Genomic DNA, 17,156 nt, shown 5'->3' with positions numbered 1-17,156 from the left:
CCCTCTGCCGCCCTGCTCATAGATTCATGGAATCATAGCTAAACAAGATTATTACCTACCACATAAGGCAGACCTTCCAAGTGTCCCTGTTTTCCGGGGACAGTCCCAAATTTACAGAAGTTGTCCCGGTTTCTGATTTGATCCCAGAATGTCCCACTTTGCCTTTAATTTGAGAAATGTTGGAGGGTATAAGGGGCCTTGGGTGGGTACAGGGCCCATCAGAAATACACATGCTGGGATGGCCTTTCTCTATTAGCCAGCTAACTATTTCCAGTTCCTATCCACGGGTCTGGGAGAACAAGACATTGGCCAGCACTCTGGCTGCCCCACAGCAGGATCCTGGGCCCCATATGCCACCTCAACATTATGACTGTAAATAACCTTATGGTCTTGTTTTACTAATCTCTGCTTCTGGGTGTTATCTTTGGTTCTTGGTCACTGAGGAATAGCTACTCCCCACCTCCAGTAGCCCCAGTAACAGATTTTGGAGCCAATGCCTTAAGTCCAGCTCATCATAGGCAAGGATGAGTAACAAGGATGTTCAGCTGCTGCAAAACTGGCAAAACCATTGCACCAGGTTTCTGTATCCCAGCTGGACTTTGCACAAGGCTTGGCCTGTAACAGCACAGACTGGCCATTTAGACACAGAAAATCAACCAATGATAAAAAGTTGTTTGTTTGTTTTTTAAAGCAACTAGTGGCACTCATTCCTGCACCAAATTTGTGAGAGGGGATTATGATACAGCGACCCTCCAGATGTTTTGGCCTACAACTCCCATGATCCCTAGCTAACAGGATGTGGTCAGGGATGATGGGAATTGTAGTCCAAAACATCTGGAGGTTGGGAATGCCTGATCTAGGCTCAGCCAAACCAATGAAGCACCCAAGTACCAGTACATAAATATGTGTATAGCCGAGAGCGCTTTTCCTACTGTATTAATACAATATCGATGCATCGTGGCATGTGAGGAGGGAGTACAATCCCGTAATTAAATGTTGCAGTTATTTGATGCCGTATTTATGTATCATTGTTAGACATTTACAGAGCAAACTTTCTGCAGCCTTGGTTGAGACATTTGCCATCAGCATGACCTTCAGATCTTCTCTGAGGGTTAAGACTTCCTCCTGCAATCCATTGCTCCTGCCCCCCCCCCCTGCTTTAAGCCAAGCAGGAGCTCCCCCCCCCCTTGTCACCAGAAATAAGCAAAGATCAATAGTGCGGCTTCTCTGCCCTCAAGCAGTGACATTGGCAAGGTCACACGTGGCCTTGCTATGTGGTTGCTCCTCTGTGACTGGCAGGAACTCAATGGGTAGCAAAGATGCAGAACAGGTTAAAGCCAAGGAGAAATTACTGCAATCTGTACAGCAGCACCCAATCGCCAAAGCTCTCCCCTTCCCCTAACTGCTCCATCCATTGAAACAGCACCGTTTGCAGGATTTATCGATTAGTATGACAAATCCAACCTCTCTCTCAGGTCCTATTTGGCAATTTTAGACATTTCACAAAAATGCTTCTCACAACTTAGTCAACAGCTAAGCCCACCCTATGCGGATGCCAGGATCTTCTGTATCTTTTGGTGGGACAACAGGGGAAGCATTTATAGGTAGCTGCTCTCCGTATCTCAGATAGGGAGCTTCTCCAGCCTGACCAGGAGATGCTGGGTATGCTTTACTTTTTTGGGGGGTGGGGACTACTTATATGCTGATTAAAGCAATTGATTAAGACTCTTTAGATAGATCAGTTGGTTAGAGCGTGATGCTGATAATGCCAAGGTTGCAGGTTCAATCCTGCATTGCAGGGTGTGTGTGGATTTTAGGATCCCTTCCAACACTACAATTCTATTATGAGTTTTATAGAGCAATGGTGTGAAACTGGTACCCACCCTCCCGTCCGCAAAGCTTGCTGGAATACAATTCCCATAATTCCTGACCACTGGTCACACTGACCAGAGCCAATAAAAACCAGAGTCCAACATCTGGAGGGCCAGAGTTTCCCTACGCCTGTTGGTGCTGAAACAAAGTGCTTCCTTCTTACAAATCCACTTTAAGAACACTTACAGGCAGCATTCGATAATGGCCACTAAAAACTGATTTAGAGCAAGCAGCTGAGAAGCTTTGGGTCTCCCCTTTCAAGCTGTTAAGATATACCAGGTCCCCTTTTACTCAAACGTGTGGGCAACTAGCCTAAGAGGTCAAGTTAAATTCTACGTAGCCCAAAGACACACACACTTTCTCACATCACCAGCTGGCAAGTTGCAGTTGCTTTGCTCTCCAATACATGAATGGAACGGCAGCCAAGTAAGATTCTCCTTTGATCGTAAGACAGAACAATGCAATAACAGAAACAGGGCAGAACTGGCATCCAGGATGGTTGTAGTGTCCAGCTGCTGAGCTGCTGGTAGGCAGGTGTTTTCAAAAGTCAAGCCTAATCCTACTCACTCCCCCTCCTGTGGAAGGACCATGGTTCAGTCGTAGAGCATCTGGGCTTTGCTGAACCTGCTATTAGCCACACTGGAAATGCATTCAGCCACCTCTCCAACTTCCGATACCGCAGCAGGAATTGGCCCCACGTAGTGTTTTTGTTGCCAAAAGAAAAAAGTCTTTTCATTGAAAACTGAGATTTCCAGGGAAGTTTAACTCTCTGGTTCCATTCCATGTTTTCTCTGCTTTCTAAAAGCAGGCAAGGGCTATCAATCTTGTGGAGACCAAGAGAGAGAATGACTTTCTTCACCCTCCGAGGAAGCTCTTAGCCAAGATGAGGTCTTAGCCAGCGACTGTGCTGCTTATAGGTTCCGCTGCTGTTATTACTCTAGTATTCTAACAAGCCCAAAGGCTCTTCTCTGCTGTGTGGAACTAGCAGCTTGATTCTTTGGATCCTGCCAGCAGATGTGGCACAATAAGGAAACTTGCCTTGCATGGACTCTTGCAACAGTAGTTGGCGAGGCATGCATTTATCATGATTTAAGTCATTTATTATGGACACATCAATATAAACACTCTGGACAAGGCCAGCCAGCAGAGCTACTGTACAGAAGAAACCCAGGAAAGGATGAACATGGAAGTATTTTTTTTTTAATTAAACATACCGTATTATTGCTATAAAATGTTTTGAACCCAAACGTGGCACACTTCTCTCACTGCCCAACCCTCCCAGTAATTTCTGTTTTTTGACATTTCTGCTAGCTTATACAACACACTGCATCACCATGAACTCTCCGAACCAACCAAAGGAGCAGGTGTACACTGCAAAAAAAAAAGAGTAATAAAATGTATAGCCCCTAAAAGTCAAGAAGAGCTGGTATTTCATTCTATGCTCCAGAGTAGGAATTACAAATATCTAGAGTCTAGAAAACACAGAATATATATATATTTTAGAAAAACCCACTGAATTTAAAAATACAGCAATGTTCTAGTGGTGCAATGATACCTTAGCACATTTTGAATAGTCCAAGTAATTATTATTTACCTGCCAACCCATGAAGAAAAGGATAAACAGCATTTTAAAAATACAGAATGAAAACAGAATGAACACAGTCAGATCACGCAGATGTGATGTTTCAAAGGCACAAGACAAGCTATTTAGCAAATATTACATGGGATGCAGCCGGAAGCTGTCATCCTTGCCTCTGCCACTGTCAAAACTCAAGAGAAAGTCATCACCCAGCAGCTGGACCTGTACAACATCATTACCCAGTTTGCAATTTGCCATCAAGTCCACCTGGCAGCAAAGAGACGTACTGCTTTCTGGGTTTGGAGAATCAGAAGAGTTCCACAGGACAAGCCCCAAATCTGCGAACAAAGCACTCAAGGAGCAGACAGGCAGAGCTCCAGTGAAAGAGGAGCCTTTATTCCACAAGGAGGTCGAATCTCTCAGCTTCTTCAAACTCTGCGTTCATCTGGGCTGCCCATTCATCCAGCTGTGATACCTGAAAAGGCACAAAGAGAGGCTTCAGCTAAAAGGGTGGCTCCACTAAGCAGGGTGCTAACCACTGGGCAATGCTGCTCAGTAGAAGCCGCTTTCAAGGCCTTAGCAAATATGGCCAACCATTTCCTGTCCCCACACACATGCCTTCCAGGCAATATTTGAAATTCCCCAGGTGTTTTGTGACTGGCATGTGTCCAGTTGCAACTATGGAGAAACCTCAGGATGCCAGGTTGGCGACTGACATCTCCATCAGGATGGGTCTCCAGCTTTCTAAGGCGGGTAGCAAGAAAGACAGTCACGGGAATACAAATAAACACAAACTAAATGTAAAACTGTGAAATTCCCTGAAACGAGAAGTAATCGACTATAATAGGGGTTTACTGAAAATAATTGCCACTTAAACAACTAAGGAATATCAAAAACTTCTAGAACAAAACTAAACGATATAGAAATAACTTAAGAAGCAGACTTTGCCAAACATCAGTAACAACTAGATCACGAGAGCTTTTACAGCCCAGTTTTTGAATTTTTTAAAAAGCTAATAAAAGCTTGATTTAAATTCCCCCTTGTTTTCTGCACTTTAGGTTTCCAAACCTTTTTGAAGATGCAGAATTAGAGTTTTTACGTTTGGGTGTCTAACCCCTTATTACTGGAATGTTATTGGCTTCCTTTAAGTCCAATTAAAATAATCATAAGTTTTTCTTTGAGTTTTCTTACCCTTTATCTTTGAATTTTGGCCGTTTAGTATCTTTCTATTTCCTTCTGAGGAAACTGTTAATCACAGTGAAACGAGGTTTTGTAGCTGGCATCCTGTTAAGGTTTTTGATTGTTTCTTAAGTTATTTCTATATTGTTTAGTTTTGTTCTAGAAGTTTTTGATATTCATTAGTTATTTGTGTAAGTGGCAATTATTTTCAGTAAACCCCTATTATAGTCGATTACTTCTCATTTCAGGGAATTTCACGGTTTTACATTCAGTTTGTGTTTATTTCTAAAGCGGGTAAGCAGAAGAGCTTATTTATTGCATTTACACTCCCCCCCCCCAAAGGAGTACATGGTTCACCCACCCCTAGTTAATTCCTACAATGACCCTGTGACGTAGATTAAGAAGCTATGACTGGTCCAAGGTCACCTAGTGAACTTCATGTCTGAGTGGGGATTTGAACCCTGATCTCCCACGTCCTAGTCTACACTCTAACCCCTACACTACCCTGGCTTCCTACAGTACCTCTGCTTTGGGGCAGCTATATAAATTAAGTCAGTAAATAAATATGGGGAAAGTAAAATGTCACTCAGAGAAGGATTTGAAATATTTTCCTTGAAGCTTGAATTTTTATTCTCGTTTCATTTGATGTTTTAGTGTGTTGTAAACTGCTTTGAGATTTTTTTCTTTAAAATATAAAGCAGTATAGAAATCAAAAATAATAACAAAAAGCACCAGGCGGGGGAGAGATGCCTAGACATTCCATTGTAGTGACTATAACCTAGATTTAAGGTGCCATTTAGTGATTAGCTTATATATCTGAGTTTCTAACATTGCTTCCAGGATTACCAGGACGTGGCCATTTCCAGCCCTCCATGGTGCAACTTCAATAGCAAATAACTAGGTATACCAGTAGCACTTTAAAGTGCTCGGTAAGGCTTCCTGTGCATTATCTAGTTGAGATCCTTACAAGAAGACCATGTTACACCTATCACAGGTATGGGGAAATATTTTTCAGCCACAGGGTCAGATCTTTATCTCTCCAATCCCTGGGAAGCCCAATTTGACAGAGGGGTGGGGACCCCCACATGTCAATCACTTGACATTGCAGCGATGTTAGGAGACTCTCTTCTTTTCAACAGGGGAGCCCCAGGAGCCCAGTTGGTGCAGACTTTACTGTCCCCCTTTCCTGCTTCCCATGCTCCATCTGAAATGTTATACTTACATCAAATTGTGGCATCTTCTTCTTCCTTCGTTTTTCCTTGAAAAACGAAATACCTGGGATTTCTGTGTCTCTCTCATTGATGACTCCAGGTTTTGCCACTGCTGACATCTGGGGAGCAGCTGTGTTCACAGGAGAGATGCTGGCGAGCTCACCTGGAACCAGAAGCTTATCAAAGCCAAAAAGAGTCTGCCGCTTGACTGGGCCATGGGCAGGTGTGGAAGTGTCCGACAGGCCGGAGCTGGGAGACTCTTGTCGCCTCCCCAGGAAACTGTGGCTTAAGGGGTTCTCCAGGCGGCTGTAAGACCGGCGCACTCTTTTTGCCCTGGCCAGTTCTTGCTCGTCATCAGCACTGACCAGGGGCAGGAGGTCGGTCCCTACTGGTAAGGCCCCGGCCTCAGGATGCAAAGAGCTGTGCAGGGGAGAAGGCTTCAGTTCCACCTTGGCATTACTTTCAACCTCTGTGGCTCTCAGAGGAATGTTTTCAACCTCTGTGGCTCTCAGAGGAATGTTTTCCTTGTCTTCTTTTAATGAATTCTGTAAGAGAAGATGCAAGCTTAACCTTCAATAGGAGAGGCTTCTGCAGGTGACAGACTTAGCACACTATGCTGAATAATGCTGAAAAGAGTACTCCAGCAAGAATGCCAGATGATTCACTAATTTCAGCTGATTAACGACCTGCCTTGGAACAAATTAAGTTAAGCCTATTTGTATATAGCCAAAGTAACAATGTTATGCTCCTTTCAGGTATCAAATATATCCATATTCATTTGTAAATTAACAACCCATCACATTGCGGGTTGGGATCATCATCTTTAAATAGCTCTTTCTTCATTTCCTTGTGGAGCGACACACCAGAATCAAAAAGGCTTAAAATAATAATTATAATAGAAACAAGTGTGTCCGTCACTCACAGCATCCCTGCTCCAACATTGGCAAGTTAAAGTTTACAGCAAGCATCCCCAAACTTCAGCCCTCCAGATGTTTTGGACTACAATTCCCATCACCCCTGACCACCGGTCCTGTTAGCTAGGGATCATGGGAGTTGTAGGCCAAAACATCTGGAGGGCCGCAGTTTGGGGATGCCTGGTTTACAGCCCTGATGGAAAGGCGTGGCTTTTCTGTTAACCACAGAACCTGGCGCTTGAGACTTACCCTTGGACTCCGACGGGGAATTAAGGCTGTTTCTTTTATCTGGTTTGGAAAAAGGAAAAGAAAACCCAAATGAAAATGCATTCTGCTGCTCCTGTGGATCATGCTGTCTGAGGTGGTTGCCTCCCTGCTTCAGAGGGAGTGCAATCCCATCCAGAACAGGTAACAGAATTATTTCTTAGACATGGAACCATTCTTCCACAGGGCATCTTTCTTGCCAGGATTCAGATTCAGTTAACTGGCCCAGACCAACACTGCACTCAAGGTCTGATCCAGGGTCTGCATGACCCCTCCTGATCTTCAAGTTAAGATAGATGCACTATAGCATTATAATTTTGCCAGCATTTGGATTTACTTGTTCTTTAAGAGCAAAGTATAGATTAAAAGAAGAAGTGGTGAGCAGCAGGGAGATTTTTTTGGTGATAGCAGCTTTTCCAACCTCGATCAGAAACTCCAACATTTCTTCTTTCAGTACAATTCTTCAAAAGGTTTTGAGTTATAGTCCAATTCTTAGAGCAACCAGTTAACTACTAAGGAAATTTGTGAATTTCAAAACAGGAAACTTGATTTAACTATCTGGTCATCCTAAAGAGTGGCACAAAATTGGCATGTAAGTACATCAAATTAATCTGAAGGGGGTACTATGTTGCTGTTTGGGCTCTAAACTGGGTCCTGGGTGCAAAGAGGCTACAGCCCAGGGGGAGATAGAGAGAGAAAAATCCATGGATGGCTCTCTCTGCACTAGCGGAAAATGGCACCAGGCCTCTATAATTCCACGTACCTGCCGATTTCGTGGCATGATCTTTTTCACAGTGACCGGCCGCATTGGAAATGGTCCAGATGTCTGTGGAGAAGACAAGTAACAATTCAAGTGAGTGTTGAAAGGGAACTTTGGGGAACCTAAAGGGTTATGTTCCTTCTTTCCAAAAGAACCCCAACATCAGCCTTTTGCTAACAATTCCCTAGGCACATCAGCTGTCAAAAAAGCATACTGGTCGCAGCAGTCAAAGTTCAAGCAGGAGGAGCACACCCAGGGAAAACGCACACGGCTGTGACGTTTCCTGCCCCACTCGCATCCTGGGCAGGAAAACAGGAGAAACGTTTCCACCCACCAGATTGCCGCCTGGCACTTTGCTCGCCACCGGGCTCGGCTTCCCCTGCGACACGGGCTGAGCCGAGGGCGACGCGATCCTCTCCGACCGGCGCCGCCGCGAGGGAGAAGCAGCATCAGCATCAACAGCACCTGCGAGAAAGGGAGCGAAAGAGAGGGGCGCTCAGCGGGAGCGAACCCCAGGGGAATCCGCCAAGATCTCCTGCGATTCCCCCTGGGCGGCCGCTTTGGATGTTGCTCGGCATCGTTCCCGCCGCCGCACCAACAGCGGCCACCCCAGGCAGGCTGGGCTCGGGCAAGACAGACGCACGTCCTAGGGGCAGCCGCTCGAGCGGATCCCAAGCGGCGCCCCTTCGTGCGCAGCGAGGCCGCCAGCCAATGGGACCTCACAGCCGAGGGGACGGAAACGGCCTGACCGGCTGCCACCCCCAACAAAACGGCCCTCCGCCAAATGGGCGCCTCTTCCTCTCTTTGCCCCCCACCGCCCCCCTGCTTATAACGGTCCTCTGGAAACGTCACCCCTCCCCGCTCACCTGCCCGGGCCTCCCCAGCGGAGCGAACCCTCCTGGGCCTTGCGCGACCTCCTCCCGCCATTGCGGCCTGAGGACAGCTTCGCTTCAAGATCCTCTTCGCCGTTGAATTCGCCCGCCACCGCTTCGGCGGAAGTAGCGTAAGGGAAGAGGCGCGGCCAGGTAAGTGGCAAGGGAAGCGAGTCGCCGCCAGCGCCATCTTGGGAGAGGCCCTCGCGTGCCCCCCGCTCTCTCGCGAGGTTAGCGCCGCTCGCGTGACTCCGGGAATGATGCCATCAGAGCGCGCCCTCCCCGGAAGAGACGTGGCAGCTGGACCAACAGGCGAAGGCATCGTCGCCCCCCTCCCTTCCCCTCCTCCTCCCTTTCCGCCATGGCCACGCCCCTTCCCCGGAATCTGTGAGGGGAATCCGTGGGTATCGGCGGACCCTCGCGTGGCGGGGCCGGTAAATAAGGGCTAGGGCGCCTAGGGATCGCGTCACTCGGACGCTTGGGTTCCTTTCCTGGTGGAGGGCAGGACTCCTTGGTTCTTGGCAGGGCGGGTCTGCAGAGCAGAGCGCCCCGATCCCCTTCAGAAAGAGGAGCGACAGTGGGACGATCACTGCTCCTGGGTTCTTCGCGGGGTGAGCGTCGCTGGATCCGGGCGGGGCGGCGGGAACAAATGTCTGTTGCAACTGCTGGGATGCTTGGCTGGAAAAGATGACGATTGTCATGTTGGTGGGGGGGAGAGAAAAGTGTCTGTGATTTTTTAACATCCCAATCTTGAGGGAGCTTTCGTGGAGATGTCTCCAGTGCGTCTGGGACTAACTTAGGTAATATTTGTGTGGGCAGAGTATTGCAGTCTCCGTGGGCTGATTCTGGTATAGCTCCTCCATAGAGCAGTTACAGTTGCCTGAAAGATCAGGGAAATCAACAGGACTAGCTTTCTCTGCTTTTGCAGCGCCATGCTCCTCAGTGTTACCTGCTGTGTTTGGGGGTGGGAGGTAGAGGAGACAGTGCAAATGTTGTGGGAGCATTCAGATGGTGGCAGTGTAGATTCTGGACTCTGCTAGTGAGGAAGTGCAGGAATTGGAGCTAAGGATGAAGACTTGGGGTGGAGGTTGTGTTTTGCTAATCTGGTACCAAGGTTGGGTTGGAAAGCCTTCATCCAGGCAAGGGAGTAATCCCTCTTTCTTTCTTTCTTTCTTTCCTTGCCTAGCTTCCTTTGGTCCTGAGTTGGCACTGCATTTGCCATCATGGGGCTTTGTAAGTGCCCCAAGAGGAAAGTCACCAATCTGTTCTGTTTTGAGCACCGGGTGAATGTCTGTGAGAACTGCATTGTTGCTAATCATGCCAAGGTAAATGGGGCCACTGGATTAAGGGCGGAGGGTTGAGACTGGGCTAGAGAGTTACCTTTTGCCAGGAGGCAATGTAACCCTGGAAAAGGGGGAGATGGGGATTTTAGGTTCTCGCCTTTCTCCCTTTTCCTGCTCTTGTTAGAAACACGAAAGCAGAACATTGAAAAGTATTTGCCTTTGTGATAGGGTGTGTGAGAGGAACCTGCATCATTCAAGATTTTGGGCTATAACTCCCACCAGGGGCACACGGGGATGGTGGGAGTTGTTTGTAGCTCGAGGGGCATGGCACCATCTCCCCCATCCCTCAATTGTTGCTCTATGCTACCTTTTCAGCCTAGCTGAGGACTAGTTCTGCTGAGCAGAAGTGTGATGAAGTGCCTCCTGGGCATTGATTTCTATGCTGTTCAAACATTTGATGCAGAAGGGTGGCTTTTTGTTGTCCTTATCATCAGCCTTGGCTTTTTTTTTTTACTGGAGCTTGGAAAGTGTTTAGACTCTTAGAGGGAAGAACCTAGAACCACCTCTGTATCAACAGCTGCTAGGCCCGAAAGAGCCACTCTGTATGATCTCCAAGGTTCCCCCCCCAGCTCTCCTGCCCCCTTTTATTTTTTCAACTTTTTGGCAATTGTGTAAAGCTGCAGTTGTGCAAATGATATCACCATAATATGTGATTTACTTGTACATAATAAAGAAATAAGGTTGGTTCTGATTCAGTTATGTGACTGTCTCCTTCCTTCAGTTCCACCATTTCCTAAGCACCCTCTTAGTAACACCTACTCTGTACCAAGTTCAGACCTCTCAGACACACAAAAGTAGGCTGTGGTTTCCTTTGGGGATTTTACTGGACCTGAGCATCTTTAGAAAACTTTGTTATTGTTATCATTATCTTTGTTACCAATATCCTAAAACTCTGGTGCAACCACACTTACCCTGAGCCTAATTCCCTCTTGCCCAAGCATCTGCCTCTCTTTTTCTTCTACTAGTGCATTGTCCAGTCATACCTGCAATGGCTTCAGGACAGCGATTACAATCCCAACTGTCGGCTGTGCAATACACTTCTCTCCACTAAAGAGACAGTCCGGCTGGTTTGCTATGGTCAGTAAAAGTTCTCTATGCTCTCAGGTGTGACATACATCCACGAAGCTAGGTCTAGGCTCTGCAAGCAGTAACTGTGCTAAACTTAGCAAATCGTCCTCCTGAGGTCCAGAAAATGCCCCCCTTCCCTGGACCTTGAAATGCCACTGCAGCAACTTTAAAGTTGGCTTCATACAAATAAGAGAGGCAGGAAAATGGTGATTGTGGAAAGAGGGTGGGGTGTTTGTGGGAGATGCCCCCTACTCTGAGTCTGCCAGAAACCTGTAGTTGGTTAAGGCTACTGGGAGGGGGAAACTACAGTTCCCAGTATTCTTTGTGGGAAGTCATGTGCTTTGGATATGCTTTAGCTCTATGGTGTGGATCTGCCCTATCTGTCCCCCTGTCCCCATGCGAAGGTTCGCCCTAACAGATCCCCCACCTCCGTTCCTGCAGATCTCTTTCACTGGTCCTGCCTCAACGAGATGGCCAACCAGCTGCCGAAGAATACTGCCCCAGCTGGCTACCAGTGTCCCAACTGCCAGGGTCCCGTCTTTCCACCAGCCAACCTTGTCAGTCCAGTAGCATCAGTACTGCGAGAGAAGCTGTCAATGGTGAACTGGGCTCGGGCTGGCCTTGGGCTCCCGCTGGTAAGAGGCAATTGCAGCATTTTTGGTTTTTGCTTTATTCTAAGGAGGGCTGATTGGAGGCATAAGAAAAGATGGGTTGGATCAGGCCAGTGGCCCACCTGGTCCAGTATCTGTCACTGAGGCTAATAGAGCATAGCTATGAATGATTTGCCTAGCCTGCTGCCAGGTAGAGAAGTTCTTGCTGTTTTTAGCTTCTGGGGTTGTCTTGTGAGGAGGAAAGAAAGTGATATATGCGGTCAGCAAAACACCCTTGATGGGGAGGGGGAATCTGCAGGGAGGGTGTCAATTGACAAGGAGGGTGTCAATTCAGAACTGGGATGATGAGAAAGGGGGAAAGATTTGGAATCAAATCTCCTCATCAAGCAGATTCCCAGATGGCAGTTCCTTTTTTCCTTTCCCTTCTCGGGGACTGGACCAGGGATCCAGTTCGGTGTTTCAGCATGTGCAAACGGTTCCCACTTGGGTAAATCCAGGGTGTTTGTATCCGTGGACAGACAGACATATCCATGGAAGTGAAGGGTCAGCTTCAGGGCACCTCTGCAAGCTGGAAGATGAACCTCAGCCAGGCCTACTGGACTGAAGGCGCAGATTCCAGGGCCAGAGGACTTTCTGCACCCACCCACCCGCGCGTTTCTTCTGCCTGCTGTGAATTTTCCTAATTAGCCTTAAATCTGACTTTTGCTTTCATTCTGCTCAGATTGATGAAACGGAGACAGTCCAGGAAGCAGAGCCTCACGACACCGCAGACTACACGGATTGGTCCAGCTTCACTGGTGAGTATTGCCAAAGTAGGAAGAGCCAGGCACTGTGACAGCTATTCTGTCTCTCAGCTGCTGGTCCCACCCCTCTCATGCCCTCTGGCTGGGTCTCCTGGCATGATAACAAACTCCTTTTCTCTGGAGGCTTTGTGAGCGCAGAGCATTCAAGGTGCCCCACTCAAGAAGACAACTGTGTTTAGGAACTAACTGGGGAGGGGGCAGCATTTCACAATTCCATTCCCATTGGGAGATTTCCTACCCCTCTCTCCCATGAGCATTGCAAGCAGGAAAGTGTGTGTGGGGTATCCTCATAGCAGCCAGAATCTCTGTGTTTGTTGAAAAGGCCTCACACTGAAGACCTTCCTCCTTGAGGGAAGGGGCATGGCCCTGGGTCCCTGGCCTAAACTTGTGAAGAAGTGTCTCAAGCGCACGAACCAAGCCTGCTCTCGTCCATTCTTGCCTCTATGACCTCTCCTCTCTTTCTCGCCCCATATCCAGTCCTCAACTCGGAGGAAACTGTGCAGCAGAGCCCCCATTCGGCCTTCTCTTATAGTCCCAGCACAAGCTTCCCCTCCTCCCAACAACAGCAAAGCATGAACAACGGGGCGGTGCAGGAGCACCAGCACACGGTCATCAGCATGAATGCTTTGTCCAATGACCCCGTCACCATTAACGCAGGTAGGCACACAGGTGGGGGGGGGCCTTTCATCCAGGGAAGGGTGCCTGGGGGGAGAACAATACTATCTCCCCCATGAGGGAACGTGGGCTGAGGAAGAGCATGGGACCTCATGCCTTTTTGCTTTCTGCCTTGCTGCTTGTGGCCCGTTCCTCTCAGATGTGAAGCTGGCAAATGAAATGAAATTGGCAAATGAGGCAAATTGGGTCGTGAGAAGCAGGGAAGGGAGAGTCCTCCCATCCTACTGATGCTGCCACTTGGTGGGCAGATATTTAAGATGGACAAAAGGAAGAACTTTGTACAGCACAGACCACACAGAGTTGGATACACACCCACCTTCTTCAGGGGTCTCCCTGCTGCTGCTGCTCTTTTGTTGATCTTCTTTTGTTGAGTCAGGAGGGCAACCTCGCCCCAGTAGAGCCCCTTGATCAGTGGCAGGAGCCAGAGGGTGCTGCTCTTCAGTTCTGCAGTCCCCAGGCAGGCAGCAAGTTGGAGCCAAACGGTTTTCTGGCATGGAGGGCAAGGCAAGCAATGAGGAGGAGAGCCATGCCCATGCCTGGCACGCGGGAGGTCCAAGGTTCAATCCCTGCTGGCATCTCCATTTAAAAAGAGGATCAGGGAGCTGCAGTAGCAGCAAGAGGTGTTGGGAAGGCCATGCCTGCCTGCCTGCCTGGAGGGTCAGTTCTGCTGGTCAGTGTGTGCAGAGGCAGCAGACTTTGGCTCAATGAGAGTCTGATCTGGGACAGGGCAGCTTCTGGGATGCCCCCTGGGCCATCCTCATGCATATCAGGGTTTGTAAAGCGGGTTAGTCCTTTTTCGTGGGGGTAGGTGGCCTTTTTCAACCCATCTTCTCTATGCCATTATCCGCTCCTTTTCTGGCAGCCTCCTCGCCACGGAAAGTGTATGACACCCGGGAAGGCGGGGGCAGCAGGGCTTCCGAGGCTCACGTGGATTTTGATGAAGACAAGTACCGCCGGCGGCCAGCGCTTGGCTGGCTTGCCCAGCTGCTCAAGTAAGTTCGGAAGAAGTTGCAGTCATTCAGAGGGGCTGGCCAGAGACACAGGGGCCTCCTGGTCCCATGGGGCTGGTGTGGAATCTATACAGGCTGGGCTTCTATACAGGCTGGCATGAGAATGGTAGAGAGACCAGATACAGGAGGAGTCTGGGCTTGTACTGAAGGAAGGATGGGAAGCCTATGTCCCACTAGGGAGGGGCAGGAAGCTGTGCTGTGGTGTGTATGCAAATGTGGGTGCACACACACACTCTTTTGTTTGTTTGTCTGTCTGTCTCTACCTTTAGGGCAGTACTGCCTTCACATTTTCAAACACATCATTTGGGCTATGATGTTGTGCAGGAAGCCAAATTGAGCCTCACAGACTGAGCTCTGTTTAGCCTTGATTCCAAATCTTTCTTTCTCATCATCCCAGTTCTGAATTGACACCCTCCTTGTAAAGTGGAGAAAGTAAAGTAAAATCCACCTAGCAGGCTGGGAGGCACAAGGTCTGTCTCTTGCCCCAAACTTCCCAAGCTTCCCTCCGTTACCTTCTGGGTACTTGTCTTTTTTATTTGAGCTTATAAAATGTTTAAATCAAAATATGTTCAACCTTCCAATTGCTTTTCCCCCACCTTGGATTGTGCTGCTGAAAGCAGGCACATTTCTTTAGCCTACTTATTAAGGAACTCCTTTCAGAAAATGCATTGTTCCTTACTACAGTGGTGCCTCGTTTAACGAATGCCCTGCTTAACGAAATTTCTGCTTAACGAAAAGTTTTTTCTAGCGGAGGTTGCCTTGTTAGACGAATTCGTTTTACGAAAAATTTGTCTAGTGAATTGTGGTTTCCCATAGGAATGCATTGGAATTCAATTAATGCGTTCCTATGGGCAAAAAAAATTCAATGCATTCCTATGGGATTCGCTAGACGAATTTTTCCTTATAAGAAAAGACCCGTGGAACGAATTAAATTCGTCTAGCGAGGCACCACTGTATTCTGTCCCTAATACTTTCCTCCTCAGCTGTGTGCTCACAGTAGCTTAGCTAATGCCTAGAAGGAGGTTACAGGGCACCAGTTTGGATTTCGCCTCTTCCCTGCTTGGAAGGAGCTCTTGCTAACACTTTCTCTCCTTCCTCTTGCTGTCAGGAACCGCTTCAGCTCTAGGAAGCAGCCCCGCTCCATGATGCAGAGGTTCGTCATCCTCCTCCTAATTGGTGGAATTGGTTTCCTCACCCTTGTCATCATCATGATGAAGGTGGGACGGGCCTCTGCCGACCACGACCCCAACTTGGACCCCAAGTTCAACCCACACATCCGGGTTGGGCAGGAGTGAGTGGGGGGGGGCAGCCTCTTCCCTGCTGGGCTCCCTTCTCTGTTCTGGGCTCCCCTGCCTGCTCCTGGAGAAAGTTGGACTGAGGAGAGTCCTGGAATAGCTCTTTGGTTGCAATCTCAGCCCCTCCCAGGAAGAAACAGATGACCACGGCCACTCCTGACAGCTTGGACAAAGAGACTCTGGTGAAGGAGTCGCCCTCTTCCTTCTATCTTCTGCAAACTCAACCTGGAGCTGGGAACTCTCTTTTTGCATTTTGGGGGCCCCAGAGCACCCCACCCCCATCCTGCTGTCATCCAAATGCCGGGATGGTCACAGATGGGAGAGGTTCGCTTTTCCTGGGCATCTTCCCATGACATTACAGAGAGGAATAACAGTTCAATGGTCTGCATCTGCTTTTTCTGACTACTACTCAATGGAGTACCACCAGTCTTCCTCCATTCACTGATGTGAAATGACAGCTGCTGAGTCAGTAGAGGAGCTCTCTCCCTCTCCCTCCCCCCATCTCACACACCCACACCAACCCCCTATGTTTCATTGGCTTTCTTTTACTGAAGTGAAAAGCCCATCCTCTTTGCTCAGCTTTTACTAGCAGCTGAGATACTCTCTCTTGTTTTTCTCAGCTTTGATGTTCACAATTAGAAAGGAACTATGGAAACCAAGCACTCCCCATGCACCACCGCTCCCTCCCAATGCCCTGTAACAGTGTCAGTAAAAGAGTGGGACCAATGGGGGGGAGGAGTTTCCCCCCTTTGTCCAATTTAGGGTGGGAGGGGGTTTCAGTAATAGGCTCCTGCTGCTTCAGACCCATCTCAGTGCTTTGCTGTGGGCTACCTGAATTCCAAGAACATAGGGAAGCCCTACTTAGATCTCCCTTTTGGTCCTGGCAGGGCTGGTGCATGGGGGCCCAAGCACTTTACCTAAGGTAGTTGTTTCAGCACAAGGGTCTGCACCATCCCCGATAGCTTTCCTTAGCCCAGCTGTAGTCCCAAGGAGCAGGTGCCTGCTTCTTGCACAGCCCATCTTTGCCCTGTCAACACCTCTCAACAGGGTGTTTGCAGCTGGAGAGAGCACTAGGGAGGAGGGAGCAGAATCCCCCTTACCACAATATTCTGGCAGTAATGGAGACATGGATAAATGGCTCATTGTCCGCTTCAGCAGAACGCTGAAATAGCAGAAATCTAACTGAGAGCTGGCAGCACAAGTGGGGCTTGTTTTTCCTGCTTTAACGGTGCAGTGGCTGGGATCGCGAGTTCCATGTTAAGTTTATTGTGGCAAATGTGATGCCTGTGTACAATCCCAAGCACCATCTCTCTACTCATCTACACCCCCCAAAAAAAATATCTCATGCTGCAGGGCTGGTAGCAGTTGGGTGATCCTCAGACCCTGCTCTTCAACTGAGAGGTGCTGGCCCCATCCATAGCAGCTTGGAACGGGGTGGGTGGGGCACATGAGCCTTCCCATGATCCCTTGCAGCAAGGAAAGGTTATTTGGAGGTGTCTGACTGGTGCTGCCCCAGCAACGTGACTGTGTGGCTCACTGACCACCTCAATTCTCTCTTGGTGAAAATACAAGACTTTATTACACCTGAAGCAATAGACCTGTTTGTTTGTTGGTGTTCCATTAAACTCTCTTGGTTAACCTCAAGCTGCATTTTCTCCCTCCCTTCTTCCTTGGAGGCAAACTGGAATAAGCCTGGGGAG

General features: G+C 48.4%; 2 protein-coding genes across 4 annotated transcripts; one reads left to right on the top strand and one right to left on the bottom strand.

The window, feature by feature from the left end:
• Positions 1-3,534: 3,534 nt before the first annotated feature.
• CDCA5 (cell division cycle associated 5) lies at positions 3,535-8,828 on the bottom strand. The gene is made up of 6 exons (XM_035098826.2): positions 8,646-8,828; positions 8,114-8,244; positions 7,783-7,845; positions 7,005-7,043; positions 5,853-6,386; positions 3,535-3,926 (listed from the first exon to the last, which is right to left on the bottom strand). The coding sequence occupies exons 1-6, from the start codon at positions 8,704-8,706 to the stop codon at positions 3,846-3,848; spliced, it is 909 nt and encodes a 302-aa protein (XP_034954717.2). The 5' UTR covers positions 8,707-8,828; the 3' UTR covers positions 3,535-3,845.
• A 99-nt stretch (positions 8,829-8,927) lies between these two features.
• ZFPL1 (zinc finger protein like 1) lies at positions 8,928-17,100 on the top strand. 3 transcript variants are annotated; one of them, XM_035098343.2, is made up of 8 exons: positions 8,928-9,085; positions 9,838-9,976; positions 10,960-11,071; positions 11,504-11,697; positions 12,395-12,470; positions 12,954-13,133; positions 14,014-14,143; positions 15,270-17,100. In XM_035098343.2, the coding sequence occupies exons 2-8, from the start codon at positions 9,875-9,877 to the stop codon at positions 15,454-15,456; spliced, it is 981 nt and encodes a 326-aa protein (XP_034954234.1). In that variant the 5' UTR covers positions 8,928-9,085; positions 9,838-9,874; the 3' UTR covers positions 15,457-17,100. The 3 variants fall into 3 exon arrangements, with proteins under 3 accessions (XP_034954234.1, XP_034954233.1, XP_034954235.1); XM_035098342.2 differs by having other exon boundaries at positions 8,932-9,262; XM_035098344.2 differs by lacking the exon at positions 8,928-9,085 and adding an exon at positions 9,300-9,451.
• The last annotated feature ends 56 nt before the right edge of the window (positions 17,101-17,156 follow it).

The sequence above is a fragment of the Zootoca vivipara genome, chromosome 17 (assembly GCF_963506605.1).
Source record: "Zootoca vivipara chromosome 17, rZooViv1.1, whole genome shotgun sequence".
NCBI classification, from domain to species: domain Eukaryota; kingdom Metazoa; phylum Chordata; class Lepidosauria; order Squamata; family Lacertidae; genus Zootoca; species Zootoca vivipara.
The sequence above is the reverse complement of the archived record's forward strand: the minus strand, read 5'-3'. Positions and strand labels throughout refer to the sequence as shown.

Coding starts and splice junctions, on each gene's coding strand:
- ZFPL1 (XM_035098343.2), top strand. CDS start 9,875: ATGGGGCTTTGTAAGTGCCCCAAGAGGAAAGTCACCAATCTGTTCTGT. Junction 11,698..12,394: donor CTGGCCTTGGGCTCCCGCTG/GTAAGAGGCAAT, acceptor CATTCTGCTCAG/ATTGATGAAACGGAGACAGT. Junction 13,134..14,013: donor CCCCGTCACCATTAACGCAG/GTAGGCACACAG, acceptor CTTTTCTGGCAG/CCTCCTCGCCACGGAAAGTG.
- CDCA5 (XM_035098826.2), bottom strand. CDS start 8,706: ATGGCGGGAGGAGGTCGCGCAAGGCCCAGGAGGGTTCGCTCCGCTGGG. Junction 8,245..8,645: donor CGCTGGGGAGGCCCGGGCAG/GTGAGCGGGGAG, acceptor CCTTTCTCGCAG/GTGCTGTTGATGCTGATGCT. Junction 6,387..7,004: donor TTCCCCGTCGGAGTCCAAGG/GTAAGTCTCAAG, acceptor CTTCTCTTACAG/AATTCATTAAAAGAAGACAA.